Source organism: Coregonus clupeaformis, chromosome 30, assembly GCF_020615455.1.
Source record: "Coregonus clupeaformis isolate EN_2021a chromosome 30, ASM2061545v1, whole genome shotgun sequence".
Classification (NCBI taxonomy): Eukaryota; Metazoa; Chordata; class Actinopteri; order Salmoniformes; family Salmonidae; genus Coregonus; species Coregonus clupeaformis.
The window spans coordinates 17340127-17366497 of record NC_059221.1 but is presented as its reverse complement, the minus strand read 5'-3'; the positions used below and the strand labels follow the sequence as shown (position 1 = coordinate 17366497).

At 44.6% G+C, this 26371-nt stretch overlaps 2 protein-coding genes across 4 annotated transcripts in view; one reads left to right on the top strand and one right to left on the bottom strand.

Moving 5' to 3' along the window:
* LOC121546488 (von Willebrand factor A domain-containing protein 5B1-like) overlaps positions 1–19093 on the bottom strand; it is a 71787-nt gene extending 52694 nt beyond the window's left edge. The window contains exons 1-6 of the mRNA XM_041857754.2: positions 19017–19093; positions 13430–13616; positions 11389–11550; positions 10865–11087; positions 1812–1966; positions 259–390 (exon numbers count right to left, since the gene is read on the bottom strand). Of these exons, the coding sequence (XP_041713688.1) occupies positions 259–390; positions 1812–1966; positions 10865–11087; positions 11389–11550; positions 13430–13613 (856 nt within the window). The 5' untranslated portion in view covers positions 13614–13616; positions 19017–19093. The remainder of the gene's footprint in view (positions 1–258; positions 391–1811; positions 1967–10864; positions 11088–11388; positions 11551–13429; positions 13617–19016) is intronic.
* Positions 19094–20352: 1259 nt separating this feature from the next.
* On the top strand, positions 20353–25579 carry LOC121545756 (ATP-dependent RNA helicase DDX19A-like). 3 transcript variants are annotated; one of them, XM_041856555.2, is made up of 12 exons: positions 20353–20590; positions 20967–21021; positions 21131–21181; positions 21278–21413; positions 21640–21732; positions 21968–22094; positions 22393–22507; positions 22763–22940; positions 23187–23424; positions 23538–23700; positions 23833–24024; positions 24121–25579. In XM_041856555.2, exons 1-12 carry the CDS (start codon positions 20534–20536, stop codon positions 24180–24182), a joined length of 1467 nt encoding a protein of 488 aa, XP_041712489.1. In that variant the 5' UTR covers positions 20353–20533; the 3' UTR covers positions 24183–25579. The 3 variants fall into 3 exon arrangements, with proteins under 3 accessions (XP_041712489.1, XP_041712488.1, XP_041712490.1); XM_041856554.2 differs by having other exon boundaries at positions 20967–21036; XM_041856556.2 differs by having other exon boundaries at positions 20354–20590; positions 20967–21036; positions 21992–22094.
* Positions 25580–26371: the final 792 nt, after the last annotated feature.

Sequence of the window (26371 nt, the reverse complement as noted above, 5' to 3'; positions counted from 1 at the left end):
AGGGTGAACAGATATGCAGAGAGAGAGAGAGGCTGATGATTCACCCCCCCCATGTGATCTGATTAACTGTCCTCATATAAATAACAGGGCTTAGCTAAATGAATGGTTTGCCGCAGATAGTTTATGATTTAACACAGAGGAAAGGTCAACACTAGTCTATTCTGGGTATGTGATACTGTATTTTGAAGAGGAGTTTGTAATCGTAGTGCCTGCCAAGCTGAGTGGTGGGTGGTGTGTCTACTAAAGTGCAGTACCCACCGCTGGGGTAGATGAGGATCTCCACAGGGCAGTCATAGGTGTATTTGTCAGCCAGGGTGATGACAACGCTGGTGGCTGAGCGGGCCAGGGGGTCTGCGTCGGCCCGGATCGCATGAGAGGGGCTCTCCACACCTGCACAAAAACACCTCTAAAGCATCTACAGTGTAGAATCTACAGTGTTGAATAAACAGTGGCATCCACTGTGATTGACAAAGACATACACTATATACAAAAGTATGTGGACACCCTTCAAATTAGTGGATTTGACTATTTCAGCCACACCCGTTGCTGACGTGTATAAAATCGAGCACAAAGCCATGCAATCTCCATAAACAAACAGTGGCAGTAGAATGGCCTTACTGAAGAGCTCAGTGACTTTCAACGTGGCACCGTCATAGGACCTTTCCAACAAGTCAGTTAGTCAAATTTCTGCCCTGCTAGAGCTGCCCCGGTCAACTGTAAGTGCTGTTACTGTGAAGTGGAAACCTCTAGGAGCAACAACGGCTCAGCCGCGAAGTGATAGGCCACACAAGCTCACAGAACGGGACTGCCGAGTGCTGAAGCACGTAAAAATCGTCTGTCCTTGTTTGCAACACTCACTACCAAGTTCCAAACTGCCTCTGGAAGCAACGTCAGCACAAGAACTGTTTGTCGGGAGCTTCATGAAATGGTTTTACATGGCCGAGCAGCCGCACACAAGCATAAGATCACCATGCGCAATGCCAAGCGTCGGCTGGAGTGGTGTAAAGAACGCTGCCATTGGACTCTGGAGCAGTGGAAACGCGTTCTCTGGAGTGGTGAATCACTGGGATTGGCAGATGCCAGGAGAACGCTACCTGCCCGAATGCATAGTGCCAACTGTAAAGTTTGATGGAGGAGAAATAATGGTCTGGGGCTGTTTTTCATGGTTCGGGCTAGGCCCCTTAGTTCCAGTGAAGGGAAATCTTAACGCTTCAGCATACAATGACATTCTAGATGATTCTGTGCTTCCAATTTTGTGGCAACAGTTTGGGGAAGGCCCTTTCGTGTTTCAGCATGACAATGCACCTGTGCACAAAGCGAGGTCCATACAAAAATCGTTTGTCGAGATCGGTGTGGAAGATCTTGACTGGCCTGCACAGAGCCCTGACCTCAACCCCATCGAATACCTTTGAGATTAATTGGAAAGCAGACTGCGAGCCAGGCTTAATCGGCCAACATCACTAATGCTCTTGTGGCTGAATGGTCCCCGCAGCAATGTTCCAACATCTAGTGGAAAGCCTTCCCAGAAGAGTGAAGGCTGTTATAGCAGCAAAGGGGGGACCAACTCTATATTAATGCCCATGATTTTGGAATGAGATGTTCGACGAGCAGGTGTCCACATACTTTTGGTCATGTAGTGTATCACAAAAATCCTCAAATAAATCCTGTTTGTGTGTGGAGGTAGCTTTTTACTCATAGTGGAAGGATATCTATATCGGCATGCAAGTCACTGTTGGTCAGCAATATAAATTGCATTTATTATTCTACAAATAAACCGCAATGTGTAGATGGTTGTGTGTTGTGTCTCTGACCTGCGAGGAGATAGGGGGCTCTGATCTCCAGCTGGAAGCTAAACTCATAGTCGATGGAGTTGATGGCCTCCTCCTCCAGTAGCAGGCCCATGCACAACTGGGGAGTTATGGGAGTCTGTTCATGTGGACCCAGGGCACAATTATGCCTATCCCTCCTGTGCAAAAATACTAAATTTTTACATTTACATTTTAGTCATTTAGCAGATGCTCTTATCCAGAGCGACTTACAGTTAGTGAGTGCATACATTTTCATACTGGCCCCCCGTGGGAAACGAACCCACAACCCTGGCGTTGCAAGCGCCCATGCTCTACCAACTGAGCTACAGGGGACTACCACAATACAAAATCATAGTCAGTGAATTCATGTCTTGTCCACCAGTCGGCTCTCTCTCTGTCTAGAACATTAGAAATAATTTATGTCTAATACAGACAGGTTGTGAATAACTTAACCTCTAAGTTCACAGTTAAAGGGATACTTCCGGATTTTGGCAATGAGGCCCTTTATCTACTTCCCCAGAGTCAGATGAACTCTCTGTGTCCAGTATAAAAGAAGTTCAAATCAAATCAAATGTTATTGATCGCGTATACATCTTTTGCAGATGTTATCACAGGTGTAGCAGAATGCTTATGTTCCTAGCTCCAACATGCAGTAATAACTAACAATACAATACAAAATAATAAACACAAATCCCCAAAATATAAAGAAAGGAATTAAGAAATCTAGAAATATTAGAACGAGCAATGTCAGTATATATGTTTATGGTGTTGTGTATAGACAGTATATGAATAGCAAATGTATGTTCAGCAGTAGTTATATAGGATGAGCCTTGACAAGAATAGAGTATATAGTACCAGTCAAAAGTTTGGACACCAACGTTTTTCTTTATTTTTACTATTTTCTACATTGCAGAATAATAGTGAAGACAACAAAACTAAGAAATAACACATATGGAATCATGTATTTTATATTTGAGATTCTTCAAAGTAGCCACCCTTTGCCTTGATGACAGCTTTGCACACTCTTGGCATTCTCTCAACCAGCTTCACCTGGAATGCTTTTCCAACAGTCTTGAATGAGTTCCCACAAATGCTGAGCATTTGTTGGCTGCTTTTCCTTCACTCTGTGGTCCAACTCATCCCAAACCATCTCAATTGGGTTGAGGTTGGGGGATTGTGGAGGCCAGGTTATCTGATGCAGCACTCCATCACTCTCCTTCTTGGTGAAATAGCCCTTACACAGCCTGGAGGTGTGTTGGGTCATTGTCCTGTTGAAAAACAAATGATTGTCCCACTAAGCCCAAACCAGATGGGATGGCGTATTACTGCAGAATGCTGTGGTAGCCATGCTGGTTAAGTGTGCCTTGAATTCTAAATAAATCACTGACAGTGTTACCAGCAAAGCACCCCCACACCATCACACCTCCTCCTCCATGCTTCATGGTGGGAACTACACATGCGGAGATCATCCATTCACCCACACCGTGTCTCACAAAGACACAGCAGTGGTTTTTGCGACTGCACTTGAAGAAACTTTCTTGAAATTTTCCGGATTGACTGACCTTCATGTCTTAAAGTAATGATGGACTGTCGTTTCTCTTTGATTATTTGAGCTGTTCTTGCCATAATATGGACTTGGTCTTTTACCAAATAGGGCTATCTTGTCACAACACAACTGATTGGCATAACGCATAAAGAAGGAAAGAAATTCCACAAATTAACAAGGCACACCTGTTAATTGAAATACATTCCAGGTGACTACCTCATGCATCTGGTTGGGAGAATGCCAAGAGTGTGCAAAGCTGTCATCAAGGCAAAGGGTGGCTACTTTGAAGAATCTCAAATATAAAATATATTTTGATTTGTTTAACACTTTTTTGGTTACTACATGATTCCATATGTGTTATTTCATAGTTTTGATGTCTTCACTATTATTCTAAAATGTAAAAAATAGTAAACATAAAGAAAAACCCTGGAATGAGTAGGTGTGTCTGTCACGGTTTCTGCCGAGGCTGCACCTTCTCCTTGTTCGGGCAGGCTTCGGCGGTCGTCGTCCCCGGAGTACTAGCTGCCACCGTTCGTTGTTTCTGTGTTCGTTTGGTTTGGTCTGTTTTGGTACACCTGTTTCTCATTTTGTCTTGATTATGTGTCCTTTAAGTTCTCGTTGTTTCTGTCTTGTGGTTGTGTGTAGTTGTTCATTTGTCAGCAGGTGTTTCCATGTCTAGTTTGTGCTCTATTGCTGTAGAGAGTCCGCACTATTGTGCGTGTTTAGTGTATTACGCTGAGTGGGTTATTTTTCTTGTGCCTCCGGCTCTGTTTGTAGCCGTTCATTCTGTGGACTTTATTAAAGTATTTTTGGACTACTTCTGCATCCTGCATCTGATTTCCACACCACCCCTACGCCAGCTCTGACAGAACTACACACCACCCATGGAATCAGCAGGAGCAGCAGCAGCGACCGAGTCATGGGAGGAGCGCGTCCGCGGACAGGATGACAGGATAGCTCAAATCACCAACGCTCTGCAGGGAGTAATGAATACCCTGCATCGCCTGGACACCAGTTGGGCACCCACGCCTCCTCCCACATTACCACCAGCACCGGTCAGTCCCTTTGTCCACGCTCCGGAACCCAGTGGGATTCGGCTCTCGCTCCCGAGGGCGTATGATGGTACCGCTGCCGGGTGTCAAGGATTCCTCCTACAAGTTGAACTCTACCTCGCCACCGTACACCCGGTGCCCTCGGGACACGAGAGCGTTTCCGCCCTCATCTCCTGTCTCACCGGCAAGGCGTTGGAGTGGGCCAACGCCGAATGGAGGAGAATAGACCCCGCGACGATCACCTATGCGGAGTTCTCCCGTCGCTTCAGGGCTGTATTCGACCATCCACCTGAGGGGAAGGCGGCGGGAGAACGTCTATTCTACCTCCGACAGGGGAAGAGGAGCGCCCAGGAGTTTGCACTGGAGTTCCGGACTCTAGCGGCAGACGCAGGGTGGAATGAGCGGGCCCTCATAGACCACTTCCGCTGCAGCCTACGGGAGGACGTCCGTCGTGAGTTGGCCTGCAGGGACACCACCCTCACGTTTGACCAGTTGGTCGACACGGCCATTCGCCTAGACACCCTGCTGGCCACCCGCGGACGTCCTGAGTGGGGGGTCGTCCATTCCCACCCTCCAGCACCTCCGAGCCTAGTCCTGGAGCTCGGGGGTGCTGGCGCTAGAGAGGAGAGGAGAAGGAGCCCTAGGGGGACCAACCCCTGTACCAACTGTGGCCGTGGAGGACACACTGCGGCCAGGTGCTGGGGGGGGTCTCCTAGGGGACGAGACGGCAGGCCACGCACTGGGGAGTCCTTCCAGGTGAGTAGGCGCCCCACTTACCCAGAGCTCTCTGTTGTGCACCTAACCATACCTGTTTGCTTCCCACAGGTTGCACCTCGTTCCCAGCATAAGGCGCTAGTAGATTCAGGCGCAGCTGGGAATTTTATAGATCGGAGATTTTGTGCAGAGTTAGGTATTCCCCTCCTTCCTGTCAACAAACCTTTCCCTGTACATGCTCTAGATAGCCGTCCGTTGGGATCGGGGTTGATTAGGGAGGTCACAGCTCCACTTAGGATGGGGACGCAGGAGGGTCATGAGGAGACTATACAGCTATATCTTATTGACTCTCCTGCGTATCCGGTGGTGCTGGGGCTTCCCTGGTTGATTACCCATAATCCCTCTATTTCGTGGCAACAGAGGGCTCTTAAGGAGTGGTCTGCCCAGTGTGTAGGGCGATGTCTGGGCGTTTCCGTAGGGGCGACCTCGGTGGAGAGTCCAAACCAAGTGCCCGCATTGCACATTCCCCCCGAGTATGAGGATTTAGCACTTGTGTTTAGTAAGGCGAAGGCGACGCAGTTGCCACCACATGGACGGGGGGATTGTGCGATAGACCTCCAGGTAGGAGCTGCGCTTCCGCGGAGCCATGTGTATCCTTTGTCTCAAGAGGAGAAGAGAGCTATGGAGACTTACATAGCCGAGTCTCTGAGACAGGGATACATACGGCCCTCCACTTCCCCTGCGTCCTCTAGTTTCTTTTTTGTGAAGAAAAAGGATGGAGGTTTGCGCCCGTGTATTGATTACCGCAGTCTCAATCAGATTACTGTGAAATACAGTTATCCACTCCCTCTGATTGCGACTATGACGGAGTCTTTACACGGGGCGCGGTTCTTCACAAAATTGGACCTCAGGAGCGCATACAACTTGGTGCGTATGAGGGAGGGTGACGAATGGAAGACAGCATTTAGTACCACCTCGGGTCATTACGAGTATCTCGTCATGCCATACGGGTTAATGAATGCTCCTTCAGTCTTCCAATCCTTCGTAGATGAGATCTTCCGGGATATGCAGGGGCAAGGAGTGGTCGTGTACATTGACGACATTCTGGTGTATTCTTCTACCCGAGCCGAGCATGTAGCCCTGGTGCGCCGAGTGTTGAGGAGATTGTTGGAGCATGACCTATATGTCAAGGCAGAGAAATGTCTGTTTTTCCAGGAGTCTGTCTCCTTTTTGGGTTATCAGTTGTCTGCGTCAAGGGTAAAGATGGAGGTTGACCGTGTGTCGGCCGTGCGTAATTGGCAAACTCCAACCACTGTTAAAGAGGTGCAGCGGTTCTTGGGCTTTGCGAATTACTACAGGAGGTTTATCCGGGGTTTTGGACAGGTGGCAGCTCCCATAACGTCTCTTCTAAAGAGAGGTCCGGTGCGCTTGCAGTGGTCTGCTGAGGCTGATAGGGCTTTTGGGAGACTGAAGGACCTGTTTACCTCGGCGCCGGTGCTGGCGCATCCGGATCCCGCGCTACCATTCCAGGTCGAGGTAGACGCGTCAGAAGCCGGTATAGGGGCCGTGCTCTCGCAACGGTCTGGCACGCCCCTGAAACTCCGCCCCTGTGCCTTTTACTCTAAAAAGCTCAGTCCGGCGGAGCGAAATTATGACGTGGGGGACAGGGAGCTGCTAGCCGTGGTCCAGGCCCTAAAGGTGTGGAGGCATTGGCTTGAGGGGGCTCAACACCCTTTCCTCATTTTGACTGACCACCGAAACCTGGAGTACATCCGGGCAGCTAGGAGACTGAACCCTCGCCAGGCTAGGTGGAACATGTTTCTGGCCCGGTTCGTTTTTAAGATCACGTACATCCCTGGGTCCCAGAACGGTAAGGCAGATGCCCTGTCCCGGCGGTATGACACGGAGGAGAGGTCCGTTGAGCCCACGCCCATACTCCCGCCGTCTTGCCTGGTGGCACCGGTGGTGTGGGAGGTCAATTCCGAAATCGAGCGGGCGTTGCGTACCGATCCTAGCCCTCCACAGTGTCCTGTGGGTCGGACGTACGTTCCGCTCGAGGTTCGGGATCGACTTATATATTGGGCTCACACGTCACCCTCCTCTGGACATCCAGGGATTGGCCGGACGGTGCACTGCCTTAGCACTAAGTACTGGTGGCCAACGTTAGCCAGAGATGTGAGGGTTTATGTTTCCTCCTGCTCGGTGTGTGCCCAGTGTAAGGCACCCAGACACCTGCCCCGGGGTAAGCTACAACCCCTGCCCGTTCCACAACGACCCTGGTCTCACCTCTCGGTTGATTTTGTTACTGACCTTCCCCCCTCCCAGGGAAATACCACCATCCTGGTCGTTGTGGATCGGTTCTCGAAGGCCTGTCGTCTCCTTCCCATGCCGGGTCTCCCCACTGCCCTACAGACCGCTGAGGCACTATTCACTCACGTCTTCCGGCATTACGGGGTACCCGAGGATATAGTGTCTGATCGAGGCCCCCAGTTCACCTCTCGAGTCTGGAGAGCGTTCATGGAGCGCTTGGGGGTCTCGGTGAGCCTTACCTCGGGGTACCACCCGGAGAGCAATGGGCAGGTTGAACGGGTAAACCAGGATGTGGGTAGGTTTCTGAGGTCGTATTGCCAGGGCCGGCCGGAGGAGTGGGCGAGGTATGTTCCCTGGGCCGAGATGGCCCAGAACTCCCTTCGCCACTCCTCCACCAGACTCACTCCTTTCCAATGTGTACTAGGGTACCAGCCGGCTCTGGCACCTTGGCATCAGAGCCAGATCAAGGCTCCTGCGGTGGATGAGTGGGTGCGGCGCTCGGAGGAGACATGGAACGCTGCTCACGTACATCTGCAGCGGGCCATCCGTCAACACAAGGCGGCGCCGATCTCCACCGCAGTGAGGGACCGGTGTACGCACCGGGAGATCGAGTCTGGCTCTCGACCAGAAACCTGCCCCTCCGCCTGCCCTGCCGGAAGCTGGGTCGGCGGTTTGTAGGGCCTTTTAAAGTCCTGAGGAGGTTGAACGAGGTGTGTTACAGATTACAACTTCCTATTGATTATAAGAATATTAACCCCTCGTTCCATGTGTCTCTCCTCAGGCCGGTGGTAGCTGGTCCACTCCAGGACTGTGAGATAGCAGAGACTCCTCCGCCCCCGCTGGACATCGAGGGGCTCCGGCGTACACAGTTCGGTCCATCCTGGATTCGAGACGCCAGATGGGGGTCTCCAATATCTCGTGGAGTGGGAGGGGTGCAGTCCGGAGGAGCGGTGCTGGGTGCCGAGGAGAGATATCTTAGACCCGTCTCTTCTGACTGAGTTCCATCGTGGTCATCCCACGCGCCCTGCTCCGCGTCCTCCTGGCCGTCCCGAGCCGCGCGTCAAGGGGGGGGGTACTGTCACGGTTTCTGCCGAGGCTGCTCCTTCTCCTTGTTCGGGCAGGCTTCGGCGGTCGTCGTCCCCGGAGTACTAGCTGCCACCGTTCGTTGTTTCTGTGTTCGTTTGGTTTGGTCTGTTTTGGTACACCTGTTTCTCATTTTGTCTTGATTATGTGTCCTTTAAGTTCTCGTTGTTTCTGTCTTGTGGTTGTGTGTAGTTGTTCATTTGTCAGCAGGTGTTTCCATGTCTAGTTTGTGCTCTATTGCTGTAGAGAGTCCGCACTATTGTGCGTGTTTAGTGTATTACGCTGAGTGCGTTATTTTTCTTGTGCCTCCGGCTCTGTTTGTAGCCGTTCATTCTGTGGACTTTATTAAAGTATTTTTGGACTACTTCTGCATCCTGCATCTGATTTCCACACCACCCCTACGCCAGCTCTGACAGTGTCCAAACTTTTGACTGGTACTGTATACATACAGTGGGGGAAAAAAGTATTTAGTCAGCCACCAATTGTGCAAGTTCTCCCACTTAAAAAGAGGCCTGTAATTTTCATCATAGGTACACGTCAACTATGACAGACAAAATGAGAAAAAGAAATCCAGAAAATCACAATGTAGGATTTTTAATGAATTTATTTGCAAATTATGGTGGAAAATAAGTATTTGGTCAATAACAAAAGTTTCTCAATACTTTGTTATATACCCTTTGTTGGCAATGACACAGGTCAAACGTTTTCTGTAAGTCTTCACAAGGTTTTCACACACTGTTGCTGGTATTTTGGCCCATTCCTCCATGCAGATCTCCTCTAGAGCAGTGATGTTTTGGGGCTGTCGCTGGGCAACACGGACTTTCAACTCCCTCCAAAGATGTTCTATGGGGTTGAGATCTGGAGACTGGCTAGGCCACTCCAGGACCTTGAAATGCTTCTTACGAAGCCACTCCTTCGTTGCCCGGGCGGTGTGTTTGGGATCATTGTCATGCTGAAAGACCCAGCCACGTTTCATCTTCAATGTCCTTGCTGATGGAAGGAGGTTTTCACTCAAAATCTCACGATACATGGCCCCATTCATTCTTTCCTTTACACGGATCAGTCGTCCTGGTCCCTTTGCAGAAAAACAGCCCCAAAGCATGATGTTTCCACCCCCATGCTTCACAGTAGGTATGGTGTTCTTTGGATTTAACTCAGCATTCTTTGTCCTCCAAACACGACGAGTTGAGTTTTTACCAAAAAGTTCTATTTTGGTTTCATCTGACCATATGACATTCTCCCAACCCTCTTCTGGCTCATCCAAATGCACTCTAGCAAACTTCAGACGGGCCTGGACATGTACTGGCTTAAGCAGGGGGACACGTCTGGCACTGCAGGATTTGAGTCCCTGGCGGCGTAGTGTGTTACTGATGGTAGGCTTTGTTACTTTGGTCCCAGCTCTCTGCAGGTCATTCACTAGGTCCCCCCGTGTGGTTCTGGGATTTTTGCTCACCGTTGTTGTGATCATTTTGACCCCATGGGGTGAGATCTTGCGTGGAGCCCCAGATCGAGGGAGATTATCAGTGGTCTTGTATGTCTTCCATTTCCTAATAATTGCTCCCACAGTTGATTTCTTCAAACCAAGCTGCTTACCTAATGCAGATTCAGTCTTCCCAGCCTGGTGCAGGTCTACAATTTTGTTTCTGGTGTCCTTTGACAGCTCTTTGGTCTTGGCCATAGTGGAGTTTGGAGTGTGACTGTTTGAGGTTGTGGACAGGTGTCTTTTATACTGATAACAAGTTCAAACAGGTGCCATTAATACAGGTAACGAGTGGAGGACAGAGGAGCCCCTTAAAGAAGAAATTACAGGTCTGTGAGAGCCAGAAATCTTGCTTGTTTGTAGGTGACCAAATACTTATTTTCCAACATATTTTGCAAATAAATTCATTAAAAATCCTACAATGTGATTTTCTGGAAAAAAAATTCTCATTTTATCTGTCATAGTTGACGTGTACCTATGATGAAAATTACAGGCCTCTCTCATCTTTTTAAGTGGGAGAACTTGCACAATTGGTGGCTGACTAAATACTTTTTTTCCCCACTGTATGAAGTGGGTAAACTGTATGTAAACATTATTTAGGATAGTGTTGGTAGTTCCGTGAGCCAAATGCAAACTTGTGCTAACGCTAGTTAGCATTGGCTTGTGAAACTAACTCTACCTTCCTTCTTCCTGGACACAGAGACATAAAAATGGTATCCACTAGTTCATCTGACTCTCGGAAAGTAGATAAAGGGCCAAAAGATCAAGTTTCCTTTAAAGATCAAAGTGGCACTATATATTTTTTATTTGGACAAGACAGCGTTGACATTCAGTTGTGGTTTTGATGATGACACTGTCACCGCATTCTTACGTTCTGTTCTGGAAGTTAGGGGAGAGTCCCTGCTCCTCGTTGATGGTCCTCTGGACCCTCGGGGTGCACACGGAGGGTGACTTGACACGGATGCCCCCATCCGGCAGGGTGGGTAGCTCAGAGGAGGTGCTGACCAGCACGTTGACCGTCTCCAGAGGGGGGATGACTCCCAGATTCACTACCAACACCGTCCTCTCCAAGTCCTCGTCCAGCACTATATGTCCTGGAATAGCATAGCAGAACAACTCACATAAATGGTAATGTTTTGTATTTTTCAGAGCAATATTATCATTATTGACTGGACTATATTCTAGATACGTATTTGGAACCAAAACCACTAGCCTGGTCTCTGTTTGGGCTGTCTTGCCATATCCAATTGTCATTGTCACACAAATGACCATAGGAGTTGGCATGACGGCACAAAGAGATCTGTGGCCAGGCTACAGAACCACTGACCACTTCATGACAATGTGTGATGATTCCTCTAACCTTCAGAGGTGACATGACGTGAGACACATTCTTACCACTGCCACTCTGAAGGGCTCCATTAGCTGTAGTGCAGCAATCAAAGTAACAGTCATCCATCTTGGACTTGTCTTTGATTTGCACTGTTATTATTTGGCTGGAGATCATAGCCTCGAATCCCACAACGGTAGAGCATTCTTCCAGTGGGTAAATGAAGATACCTGCATCAAATGAAGACAAGTAACATTAACCAGAGGTAAACAGGCAATTAAGTCAAACTAACTCAATTATGTCAATACAGCCCCTGGACAGTGCTTATGTACAGTGGGGTTTAAAAAGTATTTAGTCAGCCACCAATTTTGCAAGTTCTCCCACTTAAAAAGATGAGAGAGGCCTGTAATTTTCATAATAGGTACACGTCAACTATGACAGACAAATTGAGAAAATAAAATCCAGAAAATCACATTGTAGGATTTTTTATGAATTTATTTGCAAATTATGGTGGAAAATAAGTATTTGGTCACCTACAAACAAGCAAGATTTCTGGCTCTCACAGACCTGTAACTTCTTCTTTAAGAGGCTCCTCTGTCCTCCACTCGTTACCTCTATTAATGGCACCTGTTTGAACTTGTTATCAGTATAAAAGACACCTGTCCATAACCTCAAACAGTCACACTCCAAACTCCACTATGGCCAAGACCAAAGAGCTGTCAAAGGACACCAGAAACAAAATTGTAGACCTGCACCAGGCTGGGAAGACTGAATCTGCAATAGGTAAGCAGCTTGGTTTGAAGAAATCAACTGTGGGAGCAATTATTAGGAAATGGAAGACATACAAGACCACTGATAATCTCCCTCGATCTGGGGTTCCACGCAAGATCTCACCCCGTGGGGTCAAAATGATCACAAGAACGGTGAGCAAAAATCCCAGAACCACCGGGGGGACCTAGTGAATGACCTGCAGAGAGCTGGGACCAAAGTAACAAAGCCTACCATCAGTAACACACTACGCCGCCAGGGACTCAAATCCTGCAGTGCCAGACGTGTCCCCCTGCTTAAGCCAGTACATGTCCAGGCCAGTCTGAAGTTTGCTAGAGTGCATTTGGATGATCCAGAAGAGGATTGGGAGAATGTCATATGGTCAGATGAAACCAAAATAGAACTTTTTGGTAAAAACTCAACTCGTCGTGTTTGGAGGACAAAGAATGCTGAGTTGCATCCAAAGAACACCATACCTACTGTGAAGCATGGGGGTGGAAACATCATGCTTTGGGGCTGTTTTTCTGCAAAGGGACCAGGACGACTGATCCGTGTAAAGGAAAGAATGAATGGGGCCATGTATCGTGAGATTTTGAGTGAAAACCTCCTTCCATCAGCAAGGGCATTGAAGATGAAACGTGGCTGGGTCTTTCAGCATGACAATGATCCCAAACACACCGCCCGGGCAACGAAGGAGTGGCTTCGTAAGAAGCATTTCAAGGTCCTGGAGTGGCCTAGCCAGCCTCCAGATCTCAACCCCATAGAAAATCTTTGGAGGGAGTTGAAAGTCTGTGTTGCTCAGCGACAGCCCCAAAACATCACTGCTCTAGAGGAGATCTGCATGGAGGAATGGGCCAAAATACCAGCAACAGTGTGTGAAAACCTTGTGAAGACTTACAGAAAACGTTTGACCTGTGTCATTGCCAACAAAGGGTATATAACAAAGTATTGAGAAACTTTTGTTATTGACCAAATACTTATTTTCCACCATAATTTGCAAATAAATTCATTAAAAATCCTACAATGTGATTTTCTGGATTTCTTTTTCTCATTTTGTCTGTCATAGTTGACGTGTACCTATGATGAAAATTACAGGCCTCTCTCATCTTTTTAAGTGGGAGAACTTGCACAATTGGTGGCTGACTAAATACTTTTTTCCCCCACTGTAAATGTTTACATTGAGAAGCACAGTGGAAGCTCTGGAGGCTACCTAGGAGACAAGGGAAGTAAATTCTGAATCATAATTCTAAACACACTTGTATAAGGCCCCCAGAGAATGTTCATGATCATTTGTAGTAATGATCTTACTTTGTTGTATATAATAACAAATGAGGTTCTCACCCTCAATAGGATGGTCCTCGAAGTTGTTGTAGGTCATGGATGCTGTCAGGGCCAGAGTGTAACCTCTGACACAGGAAGTGATCTCGGAGACACTGAGAGGCAGAGCATTCTGCCGCCCCTTGTTGATCAGGCCTGGCATGGTGATGCTTATTTTATGTTTGAGTTTCTTTTCATTACCAATCATAGACTGGGGGTAAATAACAAATTGTTGAGACACATTTTTAATAACTCAGAAAACAAACAATTAAAAAAACAAACAGCTTTCATTATAAGCCCTGATATCCTCTCCCTTTGCTTTGTTATCCAGCAATAACATCAAAGACAACAGAGAGGGCCTTATTAATGCCTTTGAAGTAGAATCATGTCTCTTGCTGTCCAACTGTCTGTTCAGTGCATCAAAACATTACATCCCTGCAGGCAGGCACAGACAGTAAAACCACAGGGAAATTCAAACAATCAGTTCAGTCCATGCATGCTTAGACCACAAAAGTGATTGAAAATGAAAGCAAAAACATTAGAAAGAGAGAGAGATCATGTTTTTTTACTGTAGTATGACATGAGTGATACTCTGATCTACATGTAAGGCAAAGGCAGCAACAGACAATATAACACATTTGTCCAAGGTTATATTCAGGACACAACATTTCAAGATCCCACTATAGAAAAGCATGACTCATCTAACAAACAGAGGATCAACATCAAAGGTGCACTGGTCTGGTAGAATATTGCATGAATGAGTGTGTGAGATGAGATGGGGCTATGAGAAGTGGACGATGCTTATGGCCTATATTTTCATGCAAATGTCATGTGACATGGCAGTTCAGACTTTATTATATGGTGTCCTGGGTCTGTCGTGTCCGGAGAGCCATAACCTGAGCCTCTGGCTTTATGAGAGGTGCTGTGATGAAAGCAAATTCCATAGAAACTGAGATGCTGCCTGCCTACTGATCAGACTGGCCTGTGTCTCTCCAAATTTAAGTAATATGCCAGTATTAGTGGCTGTAAGACTATACAGACTACAATACTTCCACATAGTGAACAACTCTAACTGCTCCTTCACACAAAGAGTATTTTCTGTGAAACCTCAAGATCTGAATTATCTACATGATGGATCTCAAGATTGTTGCTCTCCCTGACTCGATAAGATGACAACATTTAACAGACCAGTCTGTTGTCATAATGCAGCCATACCAATTTTTTTTTGGGGGGGCGGGGGAATGGATCAGCTTAATATTGCAGATAGATTGTATCTTCTATCAATGTAATTGTCTGCATCACTTCCAATCCCCCATGTTTTTTTTTTATATATACAGTGGGGAGAACAAGTATTTGATACACTGCCGATTTTGCAGGTTTTCCTACTTACAAAGCATGTAGAGGTCTGTAATTTTTATCATAGGTACACTTCAACTGTGAGAGACGGAATCTATGCATTTTATTGCATGACATAAGTATTTGATACATCAGAAAAGCAGAACTTAATATTTGGTACAGATACCTTTGTTTGCAATTACAGAGATCATACGTTTCCTGTAGGTCTTGACCAGGTTTGCACACACTGCAGCAGGGATTTTGGCCCACTCCTCCATACAGACCTTCTCCAGATCCTTCAGGTTTCGGGGCTGTCGCTGGGCAATACGGACTTTCAGCTCCCTCCAAAGATTTTCTATTGGGTTCAGGTCTGGAGACTGGCTAGGCCACTCCAGGACCTTGAGATGCTTCTTACGGAGCCACTCCTTAGTTGCCCTGGCTGTGTGTTTCGGGTCGTTGTCATGCTGGAAGACCCAGCCACGACCCATCTTCAATGCTCTTACTGAGGAAAGGAGGTTGTTGGCCAAGATCTCGCGATACATGGCCCCATCCATCCTCCCCTCAATACGGTGCAGTCATCCTGTCCCCTTTGCAGAAAAGCATCCCCAAAGAATGATGTTTCCACCTCCATGCTTCACAATTGGGATGGTGTTCTTGGGGTTGTACTCATCCTTCTTCTTCCTCCAAACTCGGCGAGTGGAGTTTAGACCAAAAAGCTCAATTTTTGTCTCATCAGACCACATGACCTTCTCCCATTCCTCCTCTGGATCATCCAGATGGTCATTGGCAAACTTCAGACGGGCCTGGACATGCGCTGGCTTGAGCAGGGGGACCTTGCATGCGCTGCAGGATTTTAATCCATGACGGCGTAGTGTGTTACTAATGGTTTTCTTTGAGACTGTGGTCCCAGCTCTCTTCAGGTCATTGACCAGGTCCTGCCGTGCAGTTCTGGGCTGATCCCTCACCTTCCTCATGATCATTGATGCCCCACGAGGTGAGATCTTGCATGGAGCCCCAGACCGAGGGTGATTGACCGTCATCTTGAACTTCTTCCATTTTCTAATAATTGCACCAACAGTTGTTGCCTTCTCACCAAGCTGCTTGCCTATTGTCCTGTAGCCCATCCCAGCCTTGTGCAGGTCTACAATTGTATCCCTGATGTCCTTACACAGCTCTCTGGTCTTGGCCATTGTGGAGAGTTTGGAGTCTGTTTGATTGAGTGTGTGGACAGGTGTCTTTTATACAGGTAACGAGTTCAAACAGGTGCAGTTAATACAGGTAATGAGTGGAGAACAGGAGGGCTTCTTAAAGAAAAACTAACAGGTCTGTGAGAGCCGGAATTCTTACTGGTTGGTAGGTGATCAAATACTTATGTCATGCAATAAAATGCAAATTAATTACTTAAAAATCATACAATGTGATTTTCTGGATTTTTGTTTTAGATTCCGTCTCTCACAGTTGAAGTGTACCTATGATAAAAATTACAGACCTCTACATGCTTTGTAAGTAGGAAAACCTGCAAAATCGGCAGTGTATAAATTACTTGTTCTCCCCACTGTATACTCCCCTTTATTACTTTTCAACCCCGCCATCCTTTCCCTACTTGGAGTAAATTAGTGAACAACAATGCCCAGGCCTCTACTTCCGGTCTATACTTACTATCTACACCTTATGGACAGAGTTAATTTTACAATAATTCTATTATATATATATATATATATATATTTATTTTTTTGCTCCTGAACTTCTTCTACTCTCAACCTCTCCGATCATTTTCATGATGTCCATCCGGTTTGCTTCTATATGCCATATCTTTCTAACTGTGCTCTTTCCCAAAAGCTCCCAACATACAACCTATATACTTATTATGGACACAGTATGCTTACATTATTAGCTATCTTTGTTATTATTTGTTGTTATTTGTTATTAGTCCCATCCTTCAACTCTATTCAATACCTCCCATTTATCTCTTAACACCATCCATATAGGATTTCTATTTGCCATATATATTTCAACCGTACTGTGATGTTTTACAAAAGTTCTGAACCTTTCTATTCTCATTGCTTCTACAGATTGTGAACTAAAAATAAAAATTTTTGCTAAAAGTATTATTATATTATTGATTGATTGACTATGACTTTTCAGATCACCCAGTAATGCTATCTGCAAGGTTAGCTCCAGGTAAATATTGCAATCCTTTAGCCATTCCTGGACCTGTGTCCAAAAACAAGCTACAAATGGACAGAACCAAAACAAATGATCTAATGATTCTGTCTCTTCACAGCAAAATCTGCAGAGCTGGGAAGATTGTATCCCCCATATAAATAACATTATATTGGTAGCAAGAATTTTATATAATAATTTAAATTGAAAGATTCTAATTTTTGAATCCGGTGTCGTTTTTGCGTGTCAGTTCATAAACACTATGCCATGGGATCGGTACGTCAAAGATCTCTTCCCAACTATTTTGCAATCTATATGGGACGGCTGTCAATCCTTTGGTCCTTAAGTGAAACTGATATACTTTTTATTTATCACAGTTTTCCTTAACCAATTATGTTCTTTAATGCAAGGCCGACAGACAAGTTCCTTACTTTCTCCCCCTTCCACTTTCCTCTTCCACTTTTGCGGTAAGGCTGCAATTATTTGGTTGTAATTTTGGGTAGAGCAGACATTTCCATATGTTTTTGTTAGCTGCATGTGCGACATAACTCCACCAGTCCTACCGATGATATCATTTACGAAGATTATACCTTTTTTAAACATTCTGTCAAAAAATAAAGGTTTTTTGTCAATTAGTATATTTGAATTTAACCACAATATTTGTTGCATTATTTGTTCTGTCGTTTCTGGAGGATTAAATTGAAATTGCAACCAACTTTCTATGGCTTGTTTTAGAAATAGTGATATTTGGGAGATTATTTCCTTTTCAAATAACTGAAAGTGAGAGGTTGTAATCTGAATAAAGGGAAAAAGGCATTTCTTGAACATTGGGTGAGACAATCTTACTAATTTGCTTGAGAACCAGTTCGGATTTAAGTATAACTTTTGTATGACTGAAGCTTTTAGTGATAGGTCTAATGCTTTAATATTTAATCATTTCTGTCCTCCGAATTCATATCATTATATAAATATGCCCTTTTAAATTTGTCTGGCTTGCCGTTCCAAATAAAATTGAATATTTTTTTCTCATATAATTTAAAAAACTGTTCGCTAGGCGTAGGCAAGACCATAAGCAAATAGGTAAACTGGGATAATACTAAAGAGTTAATCAGGGTGATTTTTCCACAAATTGACAGGTATTTTCCTTTCCATGGTAGTAAGATCTTATCTATTTTTGCTAACTTTCTATTAAAATGTATTGAAGTGAGATCATTTATTTCCTTTGGGATATGTATTCCGAGTATATCCACATCACCATCAGACCAATGCAGCCATACCTTACAGGATCCATAATTCATTGACAAAATGCGTGCCCCCTCCTCGTACTACTTAATCAAAAGGAGGTTTTGGCTGGCCGGCACAGCATTGTCATTTATTGAAAAGGAAAAGGTCAGACAGATGCATCCACATTGCTCACGCCTGTTCTGCTCTGTTCTGCAATCAGTGTCAACAGTGCCACCATGTGTCATCCTAAGGGGCACAAGCTGGGAATATATATATATATATATATATATATATATATATAATATATATATATATTCTGCCTTGATTGCTTAGCATGGCTCATATATATGAGAACAGGAACTCAAATTGAGGGGGAATGTTCACATAAGATGTTCACAATTAAGTTGATTTATCTTATGCACTAAACTATCCCCTTTCAATAATGCCAGAAACATGCTCCGATTATTTACAGCCAGTGGTCATAAGGCAATCCATTAGTATTTCTCTTTTAATGGGAGTTTCTTTTTTCAGTCTGACAGGTCATGATATAGAGTGTGTCGAAGTGATAGACCCCATGAGACCCCTCTCCTTGTCGTATGAATCATCCTGAGCTCTTCAGAAAGGTTAATCCAAACACAACCTAATTTCATCCACTATAAATATACCAGCAGCCACCATTCATACAGTACAGTCATAATAACATCACAATAACAACAGCTTTCCAACGAAACAGGTCTGAAAAAAACACCTGTTGATTGCTATTGCTGGATTTCATTGCAGACTCATATAATTGCAAAAAGATCAATGCCAATATGCAATATACATGCACAATATTCAGCAACAACCTTTAAAATCACTGACATCATCTGATATCAACATGTCTTCTTACCTTTTGTGTCAACTGGGAGTGAGATGATGTCTGTCTTTTGGATGCCCACTTTTCATGAAAGATGTCCTTTTCCCTTCTATTCCTCTTCCCTCCCTTTTGTCTTGCCTCTGCAGAATGTGGCGTAGAGGAAATGCCAGCTGTCACAGGTGGGCAGAGAAACTATTAATTAAATGGCTCTGGCTTTTCACAGAGGGACTAAACAAATCAGAGAAGGACAGTTGACAGGCAGCAACCGTGGCAGCAATTCAGTCAGCACAGCAACATGTGGTTATAAAAAGTATCTCTCAGCTCAGTCGCTGTCCTCCCTCCTTGTGGCAGGAGTTAGAGGCTTTCGCTAATGGAGAGTGAGAGAGACTCAGAGAGAGAGAGAGAAAGAGAGAGACAGACAGAGACAGTCCTTTGCAACAGCTTAGCATCCCCTTCCCCTACTATCTATCCTCTCTGCATTTATAGCATCAGCACCACCCACTCTCCTTCCCTGCAATCGATGATGAGAGACCCCATTTATGTATCCTTTTTGATAGCTGGGGGATCAGACTAAATAGATGAAATGCAGCACCGGGGTTGGGCGTGGTGGTGGTGGTGGAGGTGGACAGATTGACATAAAGCATGTCTCTCTTGCCTCCACCCAGGGCAGGCATCAACCTTCCCCCTCACCATCACTTACAAGTGCCCTGTCTCTGGTTTAATGCAAAGCCTATAATGTTTTGATTCTAATATGGGTAGTGGGAGTTTGGCTGTCTGCATTGTGGCCACTGTTAGTCTGATCTACCTGTTATATTTTTCCACTGAGGAGGTAACCATGACAATCGATATAGAGTTCTACTGGCATCTTAAAATTCATTTTGGTCGATGTGAGGGAGGGTGGTGTGGTTGGAGGGTATTGGCTGAAGCTGCATCCGCTCCTCAATTAAATTAGCATAATGCTGGCCATAAACCCCATATCCCTCTTTCTCTCTTAATCTCTGTTTGTGTGTGTGAGAAAGAGAGAGAATGAATCCAAGAGTAATGTGGAATGTCAGGTCTCTACCTGGCTGGGTCACTTTCATTAGTACCGATCAGGACAGCCATAATCTCTTCTCCTCCTCCTCAATGTGTCTGTCCGGATGACGAATCAAAAAGAATAAACCATATCAAATTAGCTAAAAAAGACATATCCTTTATAGCTGTAATAAATTGACGATTAATAAACAATAGTTTAAACTAACAAGTAAAAAATAGCCAAACCTGCTTATCTGATAAAGATTGTATTATTCCAATATAGCCTGTGGTATTGCACATTTTAAAACACCCACACAAACACATTTGGGAGTAAAACAAAGTTGATTGGAACTCAATTCCACTTCCGAGTTTCCATCGGAAAGAGTGCAGCTGATCTAGCTACAGCTGGTGCTCTTCAGCGGTAGTTTATTTGGCTTGGCAGGCAGCATCCCTTTCGACGCTCAGCTTGATTTCATCGTTCGTGTAGCTAAAACTTCTGAAACTTGCTCTAAAATAATATACATTAAAGGTTAATAATGGCTACTGACTCCTGGGCCCTTGCTGTCGATAAACAGGAAGCTACGACTGACTCAGTAAGTTTAAATGTATAGGCTAGCAAGTTTAGCTAGCTTGGTACCATTAGCTAGATAGCTATATTTTCAGCTATGCATTACGAAAAGCATCAAACTTTATGCTGCTAGCTAGCAAGCTTGCTAGAGCAGCCAACTGCAACTGAGGCAATTTGTGGCTGAGCAGACAAACCACTGAAGTTATTACTTTAGCATACCATGTGCTGGTGGTGCACTTACTGACACACCTTTTGAAAGCACTGCCATTGACTAGCTGTATTTGTCATGGCTTTGTTGTTGGTAGAATTGGACACTTGCTTGCCAATATTTTATGAGGGAAAACTTTCATTCTGAGACTAGATATTTGCGTACTAATAAAATATTTTTGTTTCTCTTACAGTTCGGCTCCTTGGTGATAAGATCTCCACCTCGAGGTGGAGGTGATGCTGCACCTAGTAAGGCAAAAAATGGTAAAATCACTTATTTGCACTTGATATTCTTCCATGTATTGTCCATTACATTTTTGTGATAAAATGGTGTGATGAGTTTTTGTTTTTCTGCCAGGTACCACAAAGCAAGTGGAGAATGGCACCAATGTGGAAGGGGAAGAAAAAGGTGTGAATTCTCAGGGTTTATTCTCATCTCCCTATCATGTCTCCATTCAATTAGTGTACTCGGACAGGTCATTCACCTATCACTCTTGTCTTGTAGAGGACAAAGCGGCCCAGTCGTTGTTGAATAAGATGATCCATACCAGCCTTGTGAACACTACCAATCAAGTAGAGGTTCTTCAGAGGGATCCCAACTCTCCTCTTTACTCGGTCAAGACATTTGAAGAGCTGAGACTGTAAGTGATATCAGATTTCAAATTCACCATTGCTTACTAGTTTAATGTGTATACCTCACTTGAAACCTAGATTATACGGTGTATTTCAACCTGAGTTAGGATCCACAACATCACTTTTTTTGTGGTATCATGTGTGGCGTTGTATGTTCAACCTGTTAGGTCAGCCTTTTATTATATGTTGTCTTTTTCATGGCCTCAATGCTTTTTTATTGTACTTCCGTCTCAGGAAAGACAAGCTGCTAAAGGGAGTGTATGACATGGGCTTCAACAGACCCTCTAAAATCCAAGAGAATGCCCTGCCCATGATGCTGGCAGAGCCGTGAGTACCCATTTATCAATAACAGAGGAAATAGCCTAGATATTATGGACATTTGAAGGTGTTGTTGTGATGTGTGTTCTGAGATTACACATTTAATTTAAACTTTCAGTCAGATCTAGTCAAACTAGTTATTAACCATTATGTTTATGTACGCAGCAATATAGTTGTTTGATTGAATTTTTGATGTGAAATGAATGGAATCTACCTTTTTAGTCCCCCATTAATCTCTCTTTAGCGTGTATTATCCCTCTGGTTCCAGACCTCAGAACCTGATTGCTCAATCACAGTCCGGCACAGGTAAAACGGCTGCCTTCACGCTGGCTATGCTCAGCCATGTTGACCCAGCTAACAAATGGACACAGGTGAGTGGCATCTCCATCTTCAGCAATGCTATGGATCCATTAGCATTACTCAGGCTATGATCTTGAGCTTAGCTTTAAGAGGTTAGACCTCAGAGGTCAGGTAATCAGCAAGTTCGGAAAGAGTTTGCTCTTTAGGTGGATTTATATTGGTTTGTTTTATTAAGAGCATCTGCAGATCAGGGTTGCAGGAAAGTGTCTTAGTTTAGAGAACATCTACCACAGTGTGTTGCTTTTTTTGTTTGTTGATTTTGTAGATAGAAGCCTCTTATTACTGAAACACCTTATTTTGCATCCTCAGTGTCTTTGCATTGCCCCAACGTACGAGTTAGCTTTGCAGACTGGTAAAGTCATTGAGCAGATGGGAAAATTCTATCCTGAGGTCAAATTGGCATATGCCATTCGTGGCAATAAATGTAAGTCTCAAAACATTCATGTTTTTTTATTCTGAATACAACCTGTAATGTTTGGGTGCCTCATTTCACTGGGGAAATGGTAGGCCTATGCTTTCACTGCTCTCACCCAAATTTCATGTCGAAAGCATAACTGTCAATGGAGCGAATGCCACACGTGTATTATAGAGTTGATGTTCTGTAAATAAAAGATGCTGATGAGAAGCATCATTGTAACAATATCATGAACTGTCCTGTTTGTCTCCGGGTGCTGAGCAGTGGACCGAGGGGCGAAGCTTCAGGAGCAGATCGTCATCGGGACACCTGGCACGGTCTTGGACTGGTGCTCTAAACTGAAGATCATCGACCCCAAGAAGATCAGCGTCTTTGTCCTGGATGAGGCTGATGTCATGATCGCCACACAGGGTCACCAGGACCAGAGCATCCGGATCCAAAGGTGAGTTTTCCATATAGAAAGTTGTAAATGTACAGTACTCTCATCTAGCAGAACTGAAGTGATATGAATGTGATACGAGACAAGCTCGTCTTGCAGGCCAGTAATCACGAGTGCTGCCATTAACTTTGTTTACAGACACCTGTAAAAGGGCTCCTAATGACCGTTGATGGTTTTCAGATGCTATTAGACTCAATAACAGCGTAACAGTCTATTAGTTATCTAAGGACATTTCCCTCCCCCATTCAGAATGTTGCCCAAGGAATGTCAGATGCTGCTGTTCTCGGCCACGTTTGAGGACTCTGTGTGGAAGTTTGCTGAGAGGGTTGTGCCAGACCCCAACATCATCAAGCTGAAACGTGAAGAGGAGACTCTGGACACCATCAAGCAGTATTATGTGCTTTGCAGCGACAAGGAGGAAAAGTTCACAGCACTCTGTAATATCTACGGCGCCATCACCATCGCCCAAGCTATGATCTTCTGTCACGTGAGTGTCCTCAACTTATCCTAGGAACGAAGGAATTCTCTGAGGGAGTTGGGTTGATATGATAAATAAACGAATAAAGTAAAGAAATAAAGTAGGCTTTTTTGGCTCTGTAGACCCGAAGGACAGCTGGCTGGCTGGCTGCAGAGCTGACCAAGGAGGGCCATGTGGTGGCACTGCTGAGTGGGGAGATGACTGTGGAACAGAGAGCGGCAGTCATCGAACGCTTCAGGGAGGGCAAGGAGAAAGTCCTGGTGACAACAAACGTATGCTCCAGAGGTATAAAGACTGTCAATGAAAGCTAAATTGTTACCATTTATCCTAAGTAGGAGAGTGGGGAAGAGTGTTTTTTTATTTTATTTTTTTACATTGAATAGGCCTAAGGACATGTTATTCTCTTTCTATTGATAGGCATTGATGTTGAGCAAGTTTCTGTGGTGATAAATTTTGACCTGCCCATGGACAAAGACGGAAACGCTGACAACGAGACATACCTTCACCGGATTGGTCGCACAGGACGTTTCGGCAAGAGGGGGCTTGCAGTCAATATGATTGACAGCAAACACAGCATGAACATTCTCAACCAAATCGAGGAACATTTCAGTATGTCACTGTTTCTAGAAGTCTTCACAAGATTGTACATTTTGATCTATAAGACAACGTTCTAATAATTAACTTTTCATCTATTTTTTTCCATAGATAAGAAGATCAACAAACTTGACACTGATGATCTCGATGAAATCGAGAAAATCAGCAACTAAAGATGCTGCTAACCTTGATCACTAATCATTTAATACATCTATTTATGCAGTTTGGACTGTTAACTCACATTTGTGCTTTTGGACTTGTCACTTAAAGATTTATTTGAATGTTTACATGAAATGACAGATGTTAGCCATGGCTCAAATACAAAGCATTTTAGCATTTTCAGGACAATAGTTCATGCCAAATAGAGGTCATGACTAGAAGGGATGCAGCTTTTTTCAAATTAACGTCAAAAGTTGACATTTTTTGAATTTTAGCTAACCCTAGCCCTTTTCCTGACCTTAACCTAATTATCCTAACCTGCTGCCTATGTTCTCCTAACCTGCTACGAAAAGTCAAATCTGACAAAAGCTGGATCCCTTCTCTTTGATACTCTTAGCATTACGGTTGGTGTTCAGTTGCTATATTTTTTTATTGAGTGGTTGCACTAAACTAATATTTTACTCTCTAGATCTTGAGGTCTCTCTCCTCAGAGGCATGTATAGGTAGCCATTGGTTGTTGGTAGCAATATACGGTATATTGAATCAAACAAAACTTTGCAATAGTTCGAATAATGGGGAAGTTTGCTGTGCTGATTGGTCTTAAAACCCCTTTTCTTATAGAATAATACGAGTGGAAGGTAATGTGATTTAAAGTTGAGCAAATGGGAAGTAGTAACCAAACTGGAGAAATGTCCATTCCTTATTAATGAGAGGGCAACTCATGATCAATCTAGACTAACAATCCTCAAGTGATATACAGCATTTCAGGATCATAACACTAAATGTCCTCTTGATAGTTTAGATGTGTGTTTCACGATAATCCAAATATTCCATTGTATTAATACTGCGAGTATTGGAGGGGTTGCTCCATATTTAATTTTTTCCCCGATAGGGTTCTGCAAATCTATGGCGGGAGGTTGTTTCGTGGAAACAAGTTTTGTTCAGTCACATTCAATTAGCTTGAAATTGACATGAAGGTTTGTATCAATTGGTTAATATTTTTCTTAAACTATTGGCAAGCTTATTCTGTCAACTGACAGAAGTTGGTCACTTTTACCAAGTAAAATAAATTGTTAGGAATAAATCATATTTATTTCAAGAGGAAAAGCTTTTGTACCTCAGTGAATATTATTTATATTATTTATATTTGGACTGTGCTTGAACTAAACAAGAGTTTTTTGGTTTTGTCATTTCTAAATGGTGGTTGTAATAAAGACTACTTAAAGTATGTCTGTCTGGGCTTATTCTGTGGCACAGTGGCTGTGAGAAAAGGCTAGTTTTGTTTTACCTTAAATGCAAAACACCTTCCTAAGCTCCTCTTTCCAATGGAAACAAGCACTCTAGTAAAAACATATGGCTTTCGTGTTAATACACTGCTCAAAAAAATAAAGGGAACACTTAAACAACACAATGTAACTCCAAGTCAATCACACTTCTGTGAAATCAAACTATCCACTTAGGAAGCAACACTGATTGACAAATTTCACATGCTGTTGTGCAAATAGAATAGACAACAGGTGGAAATTATAGGCAATTAGCAAGACACCCCCAATAAAGAAGTGGTTCTGCAGGTGGTGACCACAGACCACATCTCAGTTCCTATGCTTCCTGGCTGATGTTTTGGTCACTTTTGAATGCTGGCGGTGCTTTCACTCTAGTGGTAGCATGAGACGGAGTCTACAACCCACACAAGTGGCTCAGGTAGTGCAGCTCATCCAGGATGGCACATCAATGCGAGCTGTGGCAAGAAGGTTTGCTGTGTCTGTCAGCGTAGTGTCCAGAGCATGGAGGCGCCTCCAGGAGACAGGCCAGTACATCAGGAGACGTGGAGGAGGCCGTAGGAGGGCAACAACCCAGCAGCAGGACTGCTACCTCCGCCTTTGTGCAAGGAGGAGCAGGGGGAGCACTGCCAGAGCCCTGCAAAATGACCTCCAGCAGGCCACAAATGTGCATGTGTCTGCTCAAACGGTCAGAAACAGACTCCATGAGGGTGGTATGAGGGCCCGACATCCACAGGTGGGGGTTGTGCTTACAGCCCAACACCGTGCAGGACGTTTGGCATTTGCCAGAGAACACCAAGATTGGCAAATTCGCCACTGGCGCCCTGTGCTCTTCACAGATGAAAGCAGGTTCACACTGAGCACATGTGACAGACTTGACAGAGTCTGGAGACGCCGTGGAGAACGTTCTGCTGCCTGCAACA

What these genes read in the sequence shown, in the direction of transcription:
- LOC121545756 (XM_041856554.2), top strand. Translation starts at nt 20,534, where the DNA reads ATGGCTACTGACTCCTGGGCCCTTGCTGTCGATAAACAGGAAGCTACG. An exon ending in TGTGGAAGGGGAAGAAAAAG is followed by an intron (nt 21,182 to 21,277) that starts GTGTGAATTCTC and finishes CTTGTCTTGTAG; the next exon opens with AGGACAAAGCGGCCCAGTCG. An exon ending in TGCCATTCGTGGCAATAAAT is followed by an intron (nt 22,508 to 22,762) that starts GTAAGTCTCAAA and finishes GGTGCTGAGCAG; the next exon opens with TGGACCGAGGGGCGAAGCTT.